Source organism: Corvus moneduloides, chromosome 6 (genome assembly GCF_009650955.1).
Source record: "Corvus moneduloides isolate bCorMon1 chromosome 6, bCorMon1.pri, whole genome shotgun sequence".
Taxonomy (NCBI): domain Eukaryota; kingdom Metazoa; phylum Chordata; class Aves; order Passeriformes; family Corvidae; genus Corvus; species Corvus moneduloides.
This window is the reverse complement of record NC_045481.1, coordinates 2,763,802-2,780,587: the sequence shown is the minus strand read 5'-3', so window position 1 is coordinate 2,780,587 and position 16,786 is coordinate 2,763,802. Positions and strand designations below refer to the sequence as shown.

Sequence of the window (16,786 nt, the reverse complement as noted above, 5' to 3'; positions counted from 1 at the left end):
ACACACACACACAGTGTTACAGTCTGAGCATCTCACACAGTGTGACTGAGTGTCACACACACACACAGTGTGACAGTCTGAGCATCTCACACAGTGTGACAGTCTGAGTGTCACACACACACAGTGTGACAGCATCTCACACAGTGTGACAGTCTGAGTGTCACACACACACAGTGTGACAGTCTGAGCATCTCACACAGTGTGACAGTCTGAGTGTCACACACACACACAGTGTTACAGTCTGAGTGTCACAGGCAGACAGTGGCTGTGTCTGAGGATGTCACACAGGTTTACACTATCTGGGAGCGTCACAGAGTTTTACACTGAGCATGTTACACTGTGAGCATCACACACAGTTTTACATGCTCTGAGCATGTCACACTCACAGGTTTACACGCTGTGTCTGAGTGTGTCACTCACAGTGTCACACACACGGTGTTAAGGTTCTGTGTCGGAAGATGTCACGCACTCAGTGTTACACATTGTGTTTGTGGATGTCACATGTAGTGTTACACTCTATGTCACACAGTGTCACATACTGTGTCAGACACAGTGTCACCCGCTGTGTCACACACTGTATCACACACTGACCATGTCACACGCTATGTCACAGTGTCACATGGTGTCTGTCACACACAATGTCCCATGCTATGTCACACGCTGTCTCTGTCACACTCACTGTGTTACACGCTACGTCACACACACTGTCACCCACTGTCTGTGTCACACACTCTTGGTGTCACATATAGTGTCACACTCTGTGTCACACACTCCCGGTGTCATACTGTCACACACTCTTGGTGTCACACTGTCTCTGTCACACTCTCCGTGTCACATGCTCTGTCCCACGCTCACAGTGCCACACTGTGTCACTCTCAGTGTCACACGCTATGTCACACTCTCAGTGTCACACGCTGTCCCACACTCACAGTGCCACAGTGTGTCACTCTCAGTGTCACACGCTCTGTCCCACACTCACAGTGCCACACTGTGTCACTCTCAGTGTCACACGCTCTGTCCCACGCTCACAGTGCCACACTCTGTGTCACTCTCAGTGTCACACGCTCTGTCCCACACTCACAGTGCCACAGTGTGTCACTCTCAGTGTCACACGCTCTGTCCCACGCTCACAGTGCCACACTCTGTGTCACTCTCAGTGTCACACGCTCTGTCCCACACTCACAGTGCCACACTGTGTCACTCTCCGTGTCACACGCTCTGTCCCACGCTCGCAGTGCCACACTGTGTCACTCTCCGTGTCACACGCTCTGTCCCACGCTCACAGTGCCACACTCTGTGTCACTCTCAGTGTCACACGCTATGTCACACTCTCAGTGTCACACGCTCTGTCCCACACTCACAGTGCCACACTGTGTCACTCTCAGTGTCACACGCTCTGTCCCACACTCACAGTGCCACACTCTGTGTCACTCTCAGTGTCACACGCTCTGTCCCACGCTCACAGTGCCACACTCTGTGTCACTCTCAGTGTCACACGCTCTGTCCCACACAGTGCCACACTCTGTGTCACTCTCAGTGTCACACGCTCTGTCCCACACTCACAGTGCCACACTCTGTGTCACTCTCAGTGTCACACGCTCTGTCCCACACTCACAGTGCCACACTGTGTCACTCTCAGTGTCACACGCTCTGTCCCACACTCACAGTGCCACAGTGTGTCACTCTCAGTGTCACACGCTCTGTCCCACGCTCACAGTGCCACACTGTGTCACTCTCCGTGTCACACGCTCTGTCCCACGCTCGCAGTGCCACACTGTGTCACTCTCAGTGTCATACGCTCTGTCCCACGCTCACAGTGCCACTCTCAGTGCCACACCCGGTGTCCCGGCCGTGCGCCCGTGTCCCCCCGTGCCGTGCCCGCCCCGCCGCCGCCGCTCCGCCCCCGCCCGCGTCGCGCCGCGCGTGACGAAGCGGCTCCGCCCCCGCCCGCTCGGAGCCGGCGGCGGCTGCGGCAGCGCGGCCGGGCCGGGGCAGCGGGGCGGGAGCGGGGCGGGAGCGGGGCGGGCGCGGGGGCGGGCGGGGCGAGGCGAGGCGGCCCCGCCGGGCAGGGCGCGCTGCGGCATGGATTACCCCGAGCCCGGCTCGCCGCAGGGCGCTTGGAACCTGCCCGGCCAAGCCGGCGGCTACGGCAGCGGCGGCTACGAGCGGCCGAGCCGCGGCGGGGAGGAGGAAGCGGCGGAGGAGGAGGAGGCGGCGGCTGCTCGCGCCCGCCCGCCCCGCCGCCCGCAGCCGCCGCCGCTCCGCGCCGCGCTCTCCACCTCCTCCTCCGAGGGCGACCCCGAGCCGGCGGCGCCGCCGCGGGAGCGCAGCCTCAGCGACGAGGCCGCCGCCGGCGACTTCGACTCGGCCGAGTCCGGCGCGTCGCTGCGGTACTCGACGGGCACGGGCGGCGAGGGCAGCGAGGGCGAGGGCGCGGGGCTGGGCAGCAGCGACAGCGGCGGCAGCGGCTTCTCGCTGGCGGCCACCGCGCTGCCCGAGAGGCGGCGGCCGGGCGGCGGCCGGCCCCGCTATGAGGTGGTGCGGGAGCTGGGCGCCGAGGAGGTGCGCTGGTTCTACCGCGAGGACCGCAAGACCTGGAAGCCCTTCATCGGCTACGACTCGCTGCGCATCGAGCTGGCGTTCCGCGCCCTGGGCAGCGGCGGCGCGGGGGAGCCGGCGGCCGTGGAGCCGGTGTGCGTGCGGAGCGGGCTCTACGAGGTGGATGTGGCCAGCGCCGAGAGCTACCCCGTCTATTGGAACCGTGAGTGCCGCCGTCCCGGCCGGGGGGAGGCAGCGGGGGTGGCCGGGGTACCCCGTGGTCCCGACGAGGGTTGCTGGGCATCCCCCGTGCGCACGGAGCCTGCGCTGGGTGACCCCGGCGCGGGGACACCGGGCGGCCCTTCCTGCCCCGGCACACGGACCCGGCCGCCCTTGCTGCCGCTGTGCTCCTGTATAAGGGATACAGGACAAGTTATCCAGGGAGAGAGGACCCGCGGTGCCCATCTCCAGCACATACCTGAGCGAGGAGGGACTGGGAGTTCCCCTTCCAGGTGTCAGGGACGCGGCACTGGGCATCACACCCTCCCAGGCACACTTGTAAGGGAAGAGACTTGGGCATCCCCCAGCGTGTGCTGGAAAAATAAGGGAAGAGATTTGGGCATCCCTCAGCGTGTGCTGGAGAGAGGGGAGACTGGACCACCCTCCCTCCCACCGGGGGATGAGGTACCCCCCACTCAGGGTGTACTGGGCACATCAGCCACTTCCCGCCACACAAAGAGAACTGAGCATCTTTCCCTCTCTCACCTCCCTGTGCGCACAAACCTGAAGGAGATGATCTGGGCCATGCACACCTGGACCCAGAGACATGGAAAAGGGAGGTCTGGGTATCTGCTCGTTTCTTGGCATGTGTGGAAGAAAGCGGGAGGGAAGGTGGCTGAGAACCTTCTTATGCTCTGCTTTTCCTAAGCAAAGGGTGAGTGAGGGTGGATATTTGCCTTCAGTGCTCCTGCAGTTCCCTCCCTGCACACCTTTCCTGCAGAAGGAGCAGAGTAGAAACATCAGTTATTTGTCCGCTCCCTCCTCCCCACAGTCACACTTTTGATCCCTCATCTTCAGTGAGGAATGATGGAAGGGAGGGTTATCTCTGGCTTCCCCTTTGTGACCCTTGTCCTCTCCACTAGGGAAATGATGATCTTGTGCTTTATATTTCCTTTCTTATCACCTGCCCACTGGGAGGGGGCATGAAGTGGGATTTCTCTTCCTTTCTCTTGGAGGGGTTGCAACAGGCATCTCATACACACGTAATCCTTAATTCCTACCCTTCCAATAGAGGGAAATTTGCTTCACCACCTCAACTTCAAAATGAGGTGGGAATACAGCCCCTCTGCCGCCCTTCCCCTTGCATTTGTGTGTCCTTTGCTGGAGGACAGGAGACCTTGGGGAACAGAAGTGAAAGAAGGGCGAAGACCTCAGCTCCCTGCACTTTTCCTTTGGTGGGAAGGGCTCCCAGGGTCTTGCTGGACAAGTAAGCCCCTGCTTTCCTGAGGCTGACAAGCTGTGTCACTGCTCACCTGCTGTTCTTGAGGACTTGTCCAACTGCATTCCCTCAAGGACAAGGGAGATGTTACACAGTAGAGTGAGCTGTAGAGGAGCTGAGCATGTCCTGGCATGGGCTTGGCAGAGGGGCAGGCAGGTTTCTCTCATCCTGAGTCTCAGGTGGGAGTCCCAGGGGAACTTTCAGAGATGAAAACCAGGGCTTTCTGTTGTTTTCCCTCTATTTATCAGCCTCTTTACAGGAAGGAGGTCCATAAATACTGCATGGTCCAGTTCACTTGTGTGACAATTTGGCTTTCAAATCATCCCCCCAGCAGACAGACACTGAGCTCCAGGAGCAAGCAAAGGTCTCAGTCCACGCGAGTTCTGAGCTAGAGGAGCCTGGGCACAACTTCTTGAGCAGAAACTGGAGTTGCTTCTCCCTGTCCACCACCCTGAAGCCCCTTGCTGTTGGCACCACATGGTTCCTGGGAAGAGAAGATGCAGGACATCCAGGGGAGGAGGAAACTGCTGCCATCCCTGTAGCTGTGCCATAGGGAGAGAGGGGCAGGAGCGAGCAGAGCTGCCAGGTGAGGCAGGATTGCTCCTGGTAATGGGAGCAAGAGACTGCGCTCGTCAGCAGCTTAAAGGTTTAATTTCTTGACTCTGTGCCTTGTCCATTTTGGAAGCTGATTCAGTCTCATTAAGCTCGAGGAGCAGATGTTTCAGATGACAGCATAGGCTGTGCAGAGACGATTCTGGTGCTGGGAAGGAGAGATTCCCAGAGGTTAGCACCAGAGGCAGGGGAGAAATAAACTCCTGGGCCTGAGCAGACTAATGACGGGGATGATTTCTAGTCCTCAGAAAGCTGATTAGGGCAGTGCTCAAGTCTTTTCTTATTAGCAGGTCCAGTCCTTTGCAGATCAACTTTTGATGTTTCAAGGGTCTTCTGGTGCCTTCTGGTGTGACTTCTTCACTGCACATTTCCTGGCCTCTGTTCCCTATGGGTGCTTTTCTCCCCTTCTTCCTGACTGCTGCATCCAGACCTGAGAAAACAGCAAGGTCAGATCCCAGGATTCAGTCTCATCTGTGCCTTTGAAAGCCTTGGTGTAGCTATTATTCCCATATTATTCCCATTTGGTAAGGTGTGTGTAATTCTGGATCCAAAGGGTGGCTGCTGCCCTGGCGTGGAAGTGTCAAACCAGCTGTGACACGTCTGAGTAAGGCAGGAGAATCCTCTCTGACCACACAAGCATGAGGTATGATGAGTACAACTGACTTAAAATATGCTGAGGTGCCCGTTGAAGAGTACAGAAACTGCTGGCTGGTTTTGCTGATTCATGGTTCAGCTCAGAGCAAAGGTCAGAAGCTTTTCTCTTTGTTATTTTGCCCTTTTTCACGTATGTGCTGGACCCCAGGGGAGGCTGCTGTCCCACAGCTACCCCACTGAGCAGTTGGTTCCTCAGCTGTCAATTCCTGGGGCATCACAATGCCAGGGAAATGTTGGTTATGGCTTGGCACGTGCTGAGGTATTTTTTTATATCTGCATTTTAAACTTGCTACAAGGTTCATCGGTAACGTCAGGAATATCAGCCTGAGCTACAATTTGAGCAGATTAATTAAGAGAATTTTATCCTTACCTTGTGACCTCCGGGATTTATTTAATTAGTGCTGTAGAACCAGCAAAAATGGTGCAAGAGGATGAAAATTACTAATGTAGGCTTTCAGATAAGTCAGTAATTTGGAGCAGGGCTGCTTCTTGTTTTCTGTGGAGATGACAATGAGTGATATTCTATACAAGGGTCTTCTGTTTAAATCTTAAATTATCCAGCCCTTTTCAGCCCTCCCAGCTGAAGAGAGCTGCTTTACAACCATTTTGTTACGGAGTTTCTCTGTGGAGTTTTCAAAGTCCTGGGTGAGTCTGTTGAATCCATGGCCTGTGAACTTTTGGGTGACTCTTTCCTGTTTTCTGGCTTGTGGGTTTGTCCCATGCAACTGTTGTCCTGTCAGGTATTTGCTTTTTCCTGGCTTTTTTTCATGGATACATCGTCAAGTTGCCTGTGTTTATTTAAATTACTCCACTCACAGACATAGGTTTGGTAAGGTTGGGGGGTTTTTTGTTTGTTTTTTTAATGTATATTATTTTCCTGCCTAATAGTTGCTGAAGTCTAGTAAGTAAAAAACCCATTTTTGTATTTGAAAAAAAATATTGTATACTAGATTCATCCCCAAGTGAAGAAGTACTGATAAAACAAATGTTTTACTGCCTTTAATCTGGAAGTACTTGTGAATACAGAGTGGATCATTGGGTCTTATTTTTTAGATCTGTCTCCTCAGGCTGGAGTTGGGCTGCTTTAAAAAACTGTTTTAGCTGCCTTCGTGATCAAGATGAAAATTAAGGGTATGGAATCAAGAGTTTTGTTGTTGTTTGTGACTTTCATTTGGTTTAGTCTGGTTTTAGCAGTGCTTTTAGTCGTTTTACAGCACACTGAGAACGTTGGTTTTGGTGTGTCAGACGCACAGGTCTTTGAACTTGGTTGATAACAATTTCCTTTATGTAAAGGACCTTCTGATTGAAGGCTGAATTCTATTTTATGGCTTTGTTTATCTCCAGGTGTGTTATTCTTTTGCAAATAAAACCCTGACGGTTTACTTGGTAAAGGTGAAGCGTTACCTTCACTACTCTAAATCTTTCTGGGTTTTACTTTTTCTGGTTCTGTTCTTCCCATCCTGTACCATCCTTTCAAAAATATCTTGTAGCTCAGTTTTGGCCAGTTCCTTCCTGACCAAAAGGCCTGGAAGTGTCCAAGGCCAGGTTGGACAGGGTTTAGAGCAACCTGGGCTTGTGGAAGGTGTCCCTGCCCATGGCAGGGGATGGAATGGGATGGGCTTTAAGGCCCCTTCCAACCCAAACCATTCTGGGATTCTGTGACCTAACACACACAGATGAAATAACTTTCAGATTTGCAGTGTTCCACGTATTAAATCACATTTGTTTGTTTGTGTGTTCTGCTTTTGTTTGTGGCCTCTTGAGTAGAGAGAACTTGGGACTTTTTGGGATGCTTTCACTAGAGCAGGGGCAGGTGGCAGCACTTGGGATGTGTCTCTGAGGGCAAGTTTCTTCCCTGTCCTCAGCTTTTATGTTTTATTTAAGCATATTTAAGCAAAATAATTCTGTTGTCTTTCTCCTTTAAATGGGACCAGAATCGTTCTCTGGTGAATGGTTCAGCTACAACAGAGTAGCGAAGGATGGATGTGGCTTAGAAGTTGTGCTTGTCCTTTGATGTGGTCCAGCACTTTTCCTGCTGGATTGGTCAACAAGAACGAAGGCAGAGATGTAGGCAATGTTTGGGTTACAAGTTGTGGGTGAGAGGGGTGTTTTCTGCTGTAACTGTGGCAGCAGAAAATGTCTGTGGGATGAGAAGGATGAGGAGTTCTGCTCTGACTTAATTCGGGCTTGAACATGGATTGGACAGTATTGAGATCAAAGGAACAGGATGGGATTTAATTTAGAGGTGACAGACTTGGATTAAAGACTGATGACAGGTGAATGTTTGTGTGTGGGATACTCTTTTAGGGAAAAACAATGCTGAAAGCAAAGAGAGACCTTTTCCAGAGCTCTTGGAGGAGCATGACAAGGATGTGTAAGAGCTGACACTGTGCCAGTTAGTGAGCAGAAGGCCTAGATGGAAAAAAAACCCTGCAAAAGAGCAAGAAATTAAAATAAGAAGCACGAGCAGTTGTCTCAGAGATATCTATAAGGTTGAAAACAGTGAGGGTGAAGGAGTGGTTTGAGTGTTGGCCGGAGAAAAGGTCACTGGTGTGATGTGATCTGTGTGAGTGGGCTGCAAGTGGCTGCAGCCATTCTGGAGCGTGGCTGGTGTGGAGCAGGAGAGAAGGAGCTCTGTAGATAATAAGTGTTGTAAAAAGGATTAGTGAGCACTGGGATGAATGGAGCACAAGGTGCAAGTGGAATCACAGGCAGTGAAATTTAGGGTGAAAGAAACTAAAATTGTTGTCCAGAGAAGTTGTGGCTGCCCCTGGATCCCTGGAAGTGTCCAAGGCCAGGTTGGACGGGGCTTGGAGCAGCCTGGGACAGTTGGAGTTGTCCCTGCCCATGGCAGGGGGTGGAACTGGGTAGGCTTCAAGGTCCCTCCCAAACGAAATCATTCGGGGTTCCTGTGAAAATTGTGCTGGTTTTCTGTTAGGGGAAACCCTACAGGGTTAGAAAAAATGGAAGGAAAATTTAAACGTGGGGATGAAGGGGTAAGGAATTCTGGAGTTGGCGTGGAGTAGATGGAAGAAGGAAGTGAGTTCAGGAGGAGAGCAAGGAAAAATAATCCCTGTGGTGGAGAAGGGAGGAGTTGAAGCCATCCAAGGGCATAATAATCTTTGCTGTCGTCTTGTTCATTGGTGGCAGGTCTGAGGTGTGCACAGGGACTGTCTTGCTCTTCTTTATTTTGGAAGACATTCCCAGGACCCTGTTGTTCCAACCGAACAAAGCAGGGTTTCCAGGAGCGCGCACCCGGGGTGTGAGGCTGGGGTTGTGCAAAAGCCCCGTGACTGTGGATGGGCTGGGAGCACATACTCACTTTTGGGAGGTGCTCACATGTTGGTCATGTGGCACAGGAGCTGTTCTTGTGTGGTTTCAAAAAATGCAGATCTCCCTGGAGGGGTGGAAAGAGCTGATAAGGGATAAACTGAGTGGTTCCGGCAGCAAATTCCACTGGTGGAAGTGCTTCAGAGCGCTGGGATTGAAGTTTAGCGAACTGTTGTAATTGATAAGAATTCAGTAAAAACATAATTCTAAATCTAAAACTGCAGCCCTTTTCATGTTTCGACAGTCCCAGGGATTTTTTGAGTGTTTCCTGCTTGATAAGGCCAGTAAGGTGAGCTTTAATTTTGGCTTGGACCATCAGGATCAGGTCTGTGAAAAGAGCAGTTGTGGATGTGTTAATTAAACTGATGCCTTAAACCAGGAAAATCCTTCCTGAAAAACTTATGTCCTGGAGCCAGGCTGGGAGAGCTGGGGGTGTTCACCTGGAGAAGAGAAGGCTCCAGGGAGAGCTCCGAGCCCCTTGCAGGGCCTGAAGGGGCTCCAGGAGAGCTGGAGAGGGACTGGGGCCAAGGGATGGAGGGACAGGACACAGGGAATGGCTTCCCAGTGGCAGAGGGCAGGGCTGGATGGGAGATTGGGAATTGGGAATTCCTGACTGTGAGGGTGGGGAGGCCCTGGCACAGGGTGCCCAGAGCAGCTGGGGCTGCCCCTGGATCCCTGGAAGTGCCCAAAGCCAGGTTGGACGGGGCTTGGAGCAGCCTGGGATAGTGAAAGATGTCCCTGCCCATGGCAGGGGGTGGAACTGGATGTTTTTTAAGGTTCCTTCCAACCCAAACCATGCTGTGATCCTGTGTTTGGGGATGATTTATAGCATTGATGACTTGGAGGACATTCATCACTTTTTGTGGGGTTCCTTCTGTGTTTGACATTGGAACCAGTCCCAAAGATCAGCCTTTTGTTCCTGTTTTGGATTGCTCAATTTGTAGCACAAACATTAAAACAGTTCAGGGAAAGCCAGTTTTAGGCTGTTGGCTGGAATACTTCAGGCAGTCTTGGTAAATCAGAGGCAATTCCATGTTTGCAGCAGAGCAAAACATTTATTCCTGCCTTTTTTGGATCCAGCATTGGAGCAAACATGAAGGCTCACGGGTTTAGCTGCTCTGGACAGAAAATCCCACCTGTGCCAGCTGGATTGCTTTGAATGTGCTTAGTTCTCCATGAAACTCAAATCTATCTTCCACCTGGAATTTACAGATTGCTTCAGTGAAGCAGCTGAGAATTACTGGATAAGCAAAATGATGATCTTTACTGCTCAGTGAATGACATCTCTTTTCAGCTCGGTCACAGGCTCTAAGTTTGTGTCACTCTGAAGTTTTCTGAGGCTGAGGCTTCACCCTTGAACTCCTCTGCAGGACTTCTTCCTTTTGGAAGAGCAGGACAGGTCACACGTGTCTGTGGTTGAACAAAGGGAGGTCACCGGACTGGGATCAAATGAGTGGCTCCATTTATTTAAAAGTCAGTCACCTGCTGTGTTCTGAAATAATGTGAAGGAGAGCTAGAAAGGTGTACAGTGTTGAGCTTTTTAAAAAAAGAAAAATGTTTAAAAGTGTGTTATGTTAGATAGCAGACATGAAATAATGCAATTTTAGTTTTGGGGCTGTTTTATTACAACATCACCATCCTCACAGACAAGAATTTCTTCCGCATATCTAAACTAAATTCCAGTTCTTTCAGTTTGAACTCCTATCTCCTTGTCCTATCGCTAAAGTTCCTGATGAAATATACCCAGAACATGATCTTTGATATAATAGGAATGGCTAACAACATTTTTAGAAGTGTCTGTTCATCTCAACATCCATGATGTTGTTCTGGAATATATTTCTGTATATTTATTTCTTTATGTTTATGTACATAGGAACTGCCACAGGTTGCCCAGAGAAGCTGTAGCTGCCCCTGGATTCCTGGAAGTGTTTCAGGCCAGGTCCTTGGCAAATGTATGAGCACTTAATTATTTAACTTTCAGTTTAAGATGTCACATGTGTAGCCTCAAAGTTACCTTCAGCTTGAGCAGATATTATTCTCACATGCTGCAAATTGTTTGCCACTGTAGCAAGAAGGAAATCAATATTTAAGGACATGTTACAACACCAAAAAGGAAATTAGTACACTGAAAAGCATCTTGACCTGGTAGTGTTTTATAAGCTTGTGTTTCTTGCCTAACTTCTTGGCTTTGGGCTTGGAGAGCTGGGAATTGTCAATTTGAGCAAAACACCAGCTTTAATTTCAATTTCTGATCCTCTGAATATTCTATGAACCTTTTAGATCTCATTTGTGGGGAAATCATTATAAGTGTCTTGGGACTGATGGCTGCAGAGTTCCAGGAGTGCCTGAACTTGGCCAGCGGCTGAGTTCTTCTCTCTGTTTTATCTTCGTTTTGTAACAGTTCCGTGCTCCTGAATCAAGGCAGGTGAAAAAGGGTTGTTAGAGCTGTGTTACTGAAATTTAGGGCTGTGCTCTGCCCAGCGGTGTGGTGGCAGGAAATGAATGATAGAATTGATTTGTTAGAAGGAAAATGAAGCAAATTCTGCTCGGTTATGACTTTGTTGTGGTAGATGAGCAAGCTTTTTATTCTAATTTATGTTAGATGTGATCACAGAGTTGAAAGATCTTCACAAAGAAGGAGCAGCTGGGTTATGCACATACACTACACACACACATGCAGTAGTTGAGATGTTGCAACAGTTTTTATTTTAACATAATTCTTGTTATTCAGAGCATTTAAGTGATTATCACTCATGTTCTTATCACCCCGTTAATTACAGCACTTGTATTCTTTTATTCTTTGGATTTTCATGGGGAAAAAAAGACCCATTTTTGTAAAAATAAATAAATCCTTTGTGGCAGAGTAAATCTCTTAAACTGATTTCCTCTAAAAGTGGTAAAATACGTGTGACTAATTAAATTAAAGTGGTTTTCATCTACTTTTCTTCTCCACCATTCAGATTTATTTAGAAATTCTTGTATAAATAAACCATGGAAGTGTATAACCAGTCAAATATGTTGATATCTTCGAGTCTGAAGCACTGCCAACTGCAGATTATATGGTGTAAGACTTAAGGCAGTAAAGAAATCAAGGCAAATCCTTTCCTAGGGATTGAGATTGCAGGGATAAGGATAAATAACACTTTGTATTATAGATTTGGAATTCTGTATTGACAAAAAATACACTAAATTATGGCATGATGTAATGCCAGTGTGTTTAACTCTTCCCTAAAACAAAAGTAACTGAAAGAATGTGGTTGAAGCTTTCTAAAATATCTGAGTATACAAGACATGAATGATTTTATTGAAGGTGGATAAGTGAGTGGAATTGGGTGCTATAATGACAATTCTGGTTCATCACTTCTAAATGCTGTTCACTGTTGTAAGTTTGCATCAAGTCTTCTGGATGAAATATTGGAGCTTTTCAGTGACAGCCCCTGTGCAGGATTAAGCAGAGGAGTTTTGGTTAGGAAGGCCTTTCCTCTTTCCCACAGTCACAGATTTTACTGAAGAATCTCTTGTGAGAAAGTATTTCCCCACCCCATCCAGAGTATTCCATGGAATTACCATTGATTCACTTCCCTGTCTTCATGAGCTGAAGTGCCACTTGCTTTTGGAGCTGGTGACCTTCAGAATTTGGTTGTCATAGAACTGGAGGTTGTCACAGAATCATGGGATGGTTTGGGTTGGAAGGGACCTTAAAGCCCATCCAGTCCCACCCCCTGCCATGGGCAGGGACACCTTCCCCTGTCCCAGGCTGCTCCAAGCCCCATCCAACCTGGCCTTGGACACTTCCAGGGATCCAGGGGCAGCCCCAGCTGCTCTGGGCACCCTGTGCCAGGGCCTCCCCACCCTCACAGCCAGGAATTTCTCCCTAATATTCCCTATTAACCTCCCCTTTTATTTTAAAACCATTCCCCCTTGTCCCCAGTCCCTCTCCAGCTCTCCTGGAGCCCCTTTAGGCCCTGCAAGGGGCTCTGAGCTCTCCCTGGAGCCTTCTCCAGGTGAGCACCCCCAGCTCCCCCAGCCTGGCTCCACAGGAGATGGTTCCTTGTGTGCTGTGATCACAGATTTGATTATCTCGGTTCTGCAGGACCATGTTCAGTTTTCTGACAGCCAGACTGTGCTGCTGATGGCAGGAAATGTGATTTTCTTGCTTCCTCTTCTTTCAGGTGGTTTTCTTTTGAGATTTCCCAGTAGCTTCGTGTTCAAACCTGCCCCCCAGCTCGTGATGGGAAATAAAAGCAGTTTGTGGTTCAAGCTGCTTTGGCTGCTCTGAGTGTGTGCAACTGTTTAAAGGAGGGAATGGGAAAAAAAAAAAGAGAATTCCTTGGTCCTCCCAAGATCCCACAGAACTGGAAAATAGAATTGCCTCACTCAGGTTTTTCAAACCTCCATAATTGTCTTTGGATCTGAAAATAGTTTATAAGTGTGTATGAACACCCTTTCCAGAGCCAGGTATTTTAATTTATTGCCAAATTCAACCATTCTGCTGAGATTTTATGTTAAAATTTTCCTTATTTCAAACAGTTTTTTCTAGCTGAGCCTTTCTGGGAAGGGCTCAAGTTATGTTTGAGAGCTGCCATTGAGTGCTCTTGTAAAGAACCTCTCTGGGAAAGTTTCTCTCAGGCAAAAGGAGCCTGAAAATGTTTATTTTAATACTTGATGGTTAGAATTTTAGCAATCTGTAGGTGGAAATTCCCATGTGGAAAACTTGAAGCCCTTCAAAACTGAAAAAGAGGTGTCTTGTATTCGTTCAGTTTGGAGTACCAAATAGTATGAAATATGATTGTTATTTTAAAAAAACATATCTCTGTCTGTGGATTCAGTGAATGGAGCCTCATCAGGCTGCTTAGTCAAGAATTAAGGAATTGCTCACAGATTTTCCCAGTGAGGATTAACATCCTGACGTAGCCGTGTCATTGCTTCAGCCACAATGGGAGCCTTTATCTCCCCTCACATTTAATGTGCATTTCATTTCTTCCTGCAGACAGAGCTTTGTTTGTGAGGGCAGCCTGACTGGATCTGTGTGCACTGGATGGGCTGAAAAATGTGGATATCTGACAGGTGTAAAATGTCTGGGAATACAGCAAAGGTTGAGGAAGGAGGCTGCCGTGTGTGGTGGCACTGCTGTGGTTCACTTCCAGTTCATGAAAACTGAATACTCATCCTTCACCCTCTGTTGGCGGGATGTAGACTCCAAAGTTAGTCTAAATTTTCATGGAATATGGGGGGGTTTGTGTAATTTGCGGGCACTATTAACTTCTGCATTTTACAGCCACTCAGAACTTTGGTTCTTCTGATACTTTAGGGGATTAGTTTCCCCTAAACAACCGTGCCCTTAGAACACGCCAACCTCTTTATTCAAGCTGATGGATCATGAACATCCACAGCATTAGGAATTCAGCACATAACAATTGACTCCTACCTGGAACAGCTATTTTAGGAGGGCAAACAGCAGCTGAATGGCAGAACTGGGTCTTGCACTACTTCTGGGTTTTGGTCAGGCCACACGACCTGAGCTGTCTGTGTTCCACATGGGCAGAGCTGAGGGTGCAGGGGGATGGAAGAGCTTCAGTGAGGGACTTGGGAGGGGTGAACCAGCATGTCCAGTGCCTGGGAAAGAAACTGGGATCCGTGGGAAGCTGGGATGAGGGAGCTGGCGATGCTCTGAGCTGTTCTTTTGGGAAGTTGGCGTGCCATGTGTGCCCAGAGGAGCTGGATTCCCACTCGGGAGAGCGCAGGGAGGGCTAAGTGGGGGAAGTTCAATGGGAATCTGGGCTTCTTGCTCCTGATTATCTGCTTTACTCCCTGCCACGAGTTTTCCTGCTGATCACCTTTCCTTGCCAGTTGTGGCAGTACCAATGTAAAGGTGCCATCACGCACCCGTGTGCCTTCCTTCTGCCGCGAAGGTGGGGTGTGAGAGCTGATTGTCGCTGCTAGGCCTGCAGAAACAGTGTTTTCCTGTAAATCTGTTACAGCAAAGGTTTCAAAATTGGCTTTGGAACCTTTGGAGTGTTACTTGCCCCGTGAGGAGATTACTGCGAGGTGATTTTCCTTTTATTTTCATGGCTTGTGCGTTCCGTGGTCTGAGGGATGAAAAATTTAGAGTAGTTTAGAGGTTCCAAGTAGACTGTGGAGGTGTTTGCAATTCTCTATTACATTCTCATCTGCCAGCAGTCGGTGTGGAAATTACTTTTGGGCACAGCAAGTGCTTGTGGTGTGTCTGTAGTGGAAGGCAGTGCAGAGCCAGGAGTTTTTGTGACCTGAGCCACTGGTTGTGCTCACAGAGCATTGGGACCAGGCTAAAAACCACTGCTCGTGGCTGGGTCACCTCACCCAGCTCTGGTGACAGATCAAAGAGATCCCTTCTGTGCTCAGTAACTGTGAAATCTATTGTTTCATGTTTCATTTTCACCTGGTTTTCACTTACTGCGCGTTTGCATCTATTGTTTCTTTTCCAATTTGTCCTTACCAGCTTTTTTTCCACCTTCCAGGTCGTAACAGATCTTTGAGCAGTGAAGCCTGGGTTTTGGGTTTTTTTCCCCTCATCTCCTTTTTTAAGTCTTTTTTTGTGGTTGAGTTCTTATTTGCTTCGTAGAGCTAAACCTTTGTGGTCAGTATAACACACGCAGGATATATGCTTTTGGCTGAGTCAGTCTATACATACATATAAAGATGTATACACACACTGGTCCCACTGCTCTGTGCTCTCAGCAGACCCAAATCTGTGTGAATCCCATGAAAACTTGAGTTTGGGGTCTTTGAGGCTTGTGGAGCACAGGCACATGCTGTATTTCTCCCTGATTTTCCAGGAGGGGGAATTCAAAGCTGAGTTACAATGGATGTCATTGTCCCAGCCTGCTTGCAGCCATGGGTATAAGAGGAATTTTTGCTCCCAGTAATTAGCGTGGGCAACAATTAAGCACAGTTTAATGTAGAATAAGCACCAAGTTATATTTTTTCTTACAGATTTCTCTTTTGCTACGTGCCCAGCAAATGCTGAGCTCCCACTTTCCTCGTTTGGAGAACTGAAACGAGAACAACAGTAACCAAAACCAGCCTTGAGTAAAACATTGATTTTAATTAAAAAAAAAAAACCCAAACCTTGCATTTTTAAATACTACCATTTATGCTAACTGATGTGTAATTCGGGTTGTTGGAAGTGGACTCCCCATCCCTGGAAGTGTCCAAGGCCAGGCTTGGAGCAGCCTGGGATAGTGGAAGGTGTCCCTGCCCATGGCAGGGGGTTGGAATGGGTGCATTTTAAGGTCCTTCCAACCCAAACCATTCTGGGATTCTATTTTTCTGTCCATCTCTCAGATCCTCACACACAGCTGGAAAATCTGGCCTCATTAGCTCGGGTTTGCAGATTAACACTACATTCACTACTCATGTCATGGGAAAAGGTGTTTTTTGAGGCATTTGGGGCTACCTTGTTAGGGATCCCATCAATAGACCCAACAGAATTCCCTTTCCCTCTTCCCTGCTCTCAGCTTGTGATTTGTTGCATAAAAGATCCCTCTCCTTTTGTGTTTTTTTTTTTTTTTCTTTAGAAACAGAAAAGATCCCAGTAATGCGTGGACAGTGGTTTATTGATGGGACTTGGCAACCTCTGGAAGAGGAGGAAAGTAACTTAATAGAACAGGAGCATCTCAACCGCTTCAAAGGCCAGCAGCTGCAGGAGAGCTTTGATATGGAAATTTCCAAACCCGTTGATGGGAAGGAGGGTAAGATTGTTTAGATCACTATAATACATTTTTTTGGACACTTGGGGTCTGCTTTTCCTAAGTAAGAATGTGATCGGTGTTGGTTTTTCATCCTACAAAGTGGGGAACATCAGTGTGTTCTCCCGGTTTCCAGTGTGGGATTTCCTGCTGCAGCACGTTTGGGGAACGCTGTAAAAATGATATTCACAGAGAAACATCTTGTTCCCATTTTGTTTCATAGCTTTTAATTGTGTTTGAAATCTCACTTCAAACTAAAATCTCTTGATGGGACAAGAAGAGTCAGTGTCCAAAGGCAAACTGGCTGATAGCTCTCTGGCCAGCATCCCTAATTCTGCCCTAAAAGGGGGTAGGATCAGTTTTACAAATCACATTTCATTTTCCATTTTTATTCAGGCTGGATTTATTCGTTTTCAGCTGCAGTAAA

The 16,786-nt window shown here is 48.5% G+C and overlaps 1 protein-coding gene across 1 annotated transcript in view; it reads left to right on the top strand.

Annotated features, from left to right (window-relative positions):
- Positions 1 to 2,042: 2,042 nt before the first annotated feature.
- Positions 2,043 to 16,786, top strand: part of DDHD1 (DDHD domain containing 1) — a 60,348-nt gene continuing 45,604 nt past the window's right edge. The window contains exons 1-2 of the mRNA XM_032111473.1: positions 2,043 to 2,761; positions 16,189 to 16,362. Of these exons, the coding sequence (XP_031967364.1) occupies positions 2,083 to 2,761; positions 16,189 to 16,362 (853 nt within the window). The 5' untranslated portion in view covers positions 2,043 to 2,082. The remainder of the gene's footprint in view (positions 2,762 to 16,188; positions 16,363 to 16,786) is intronic.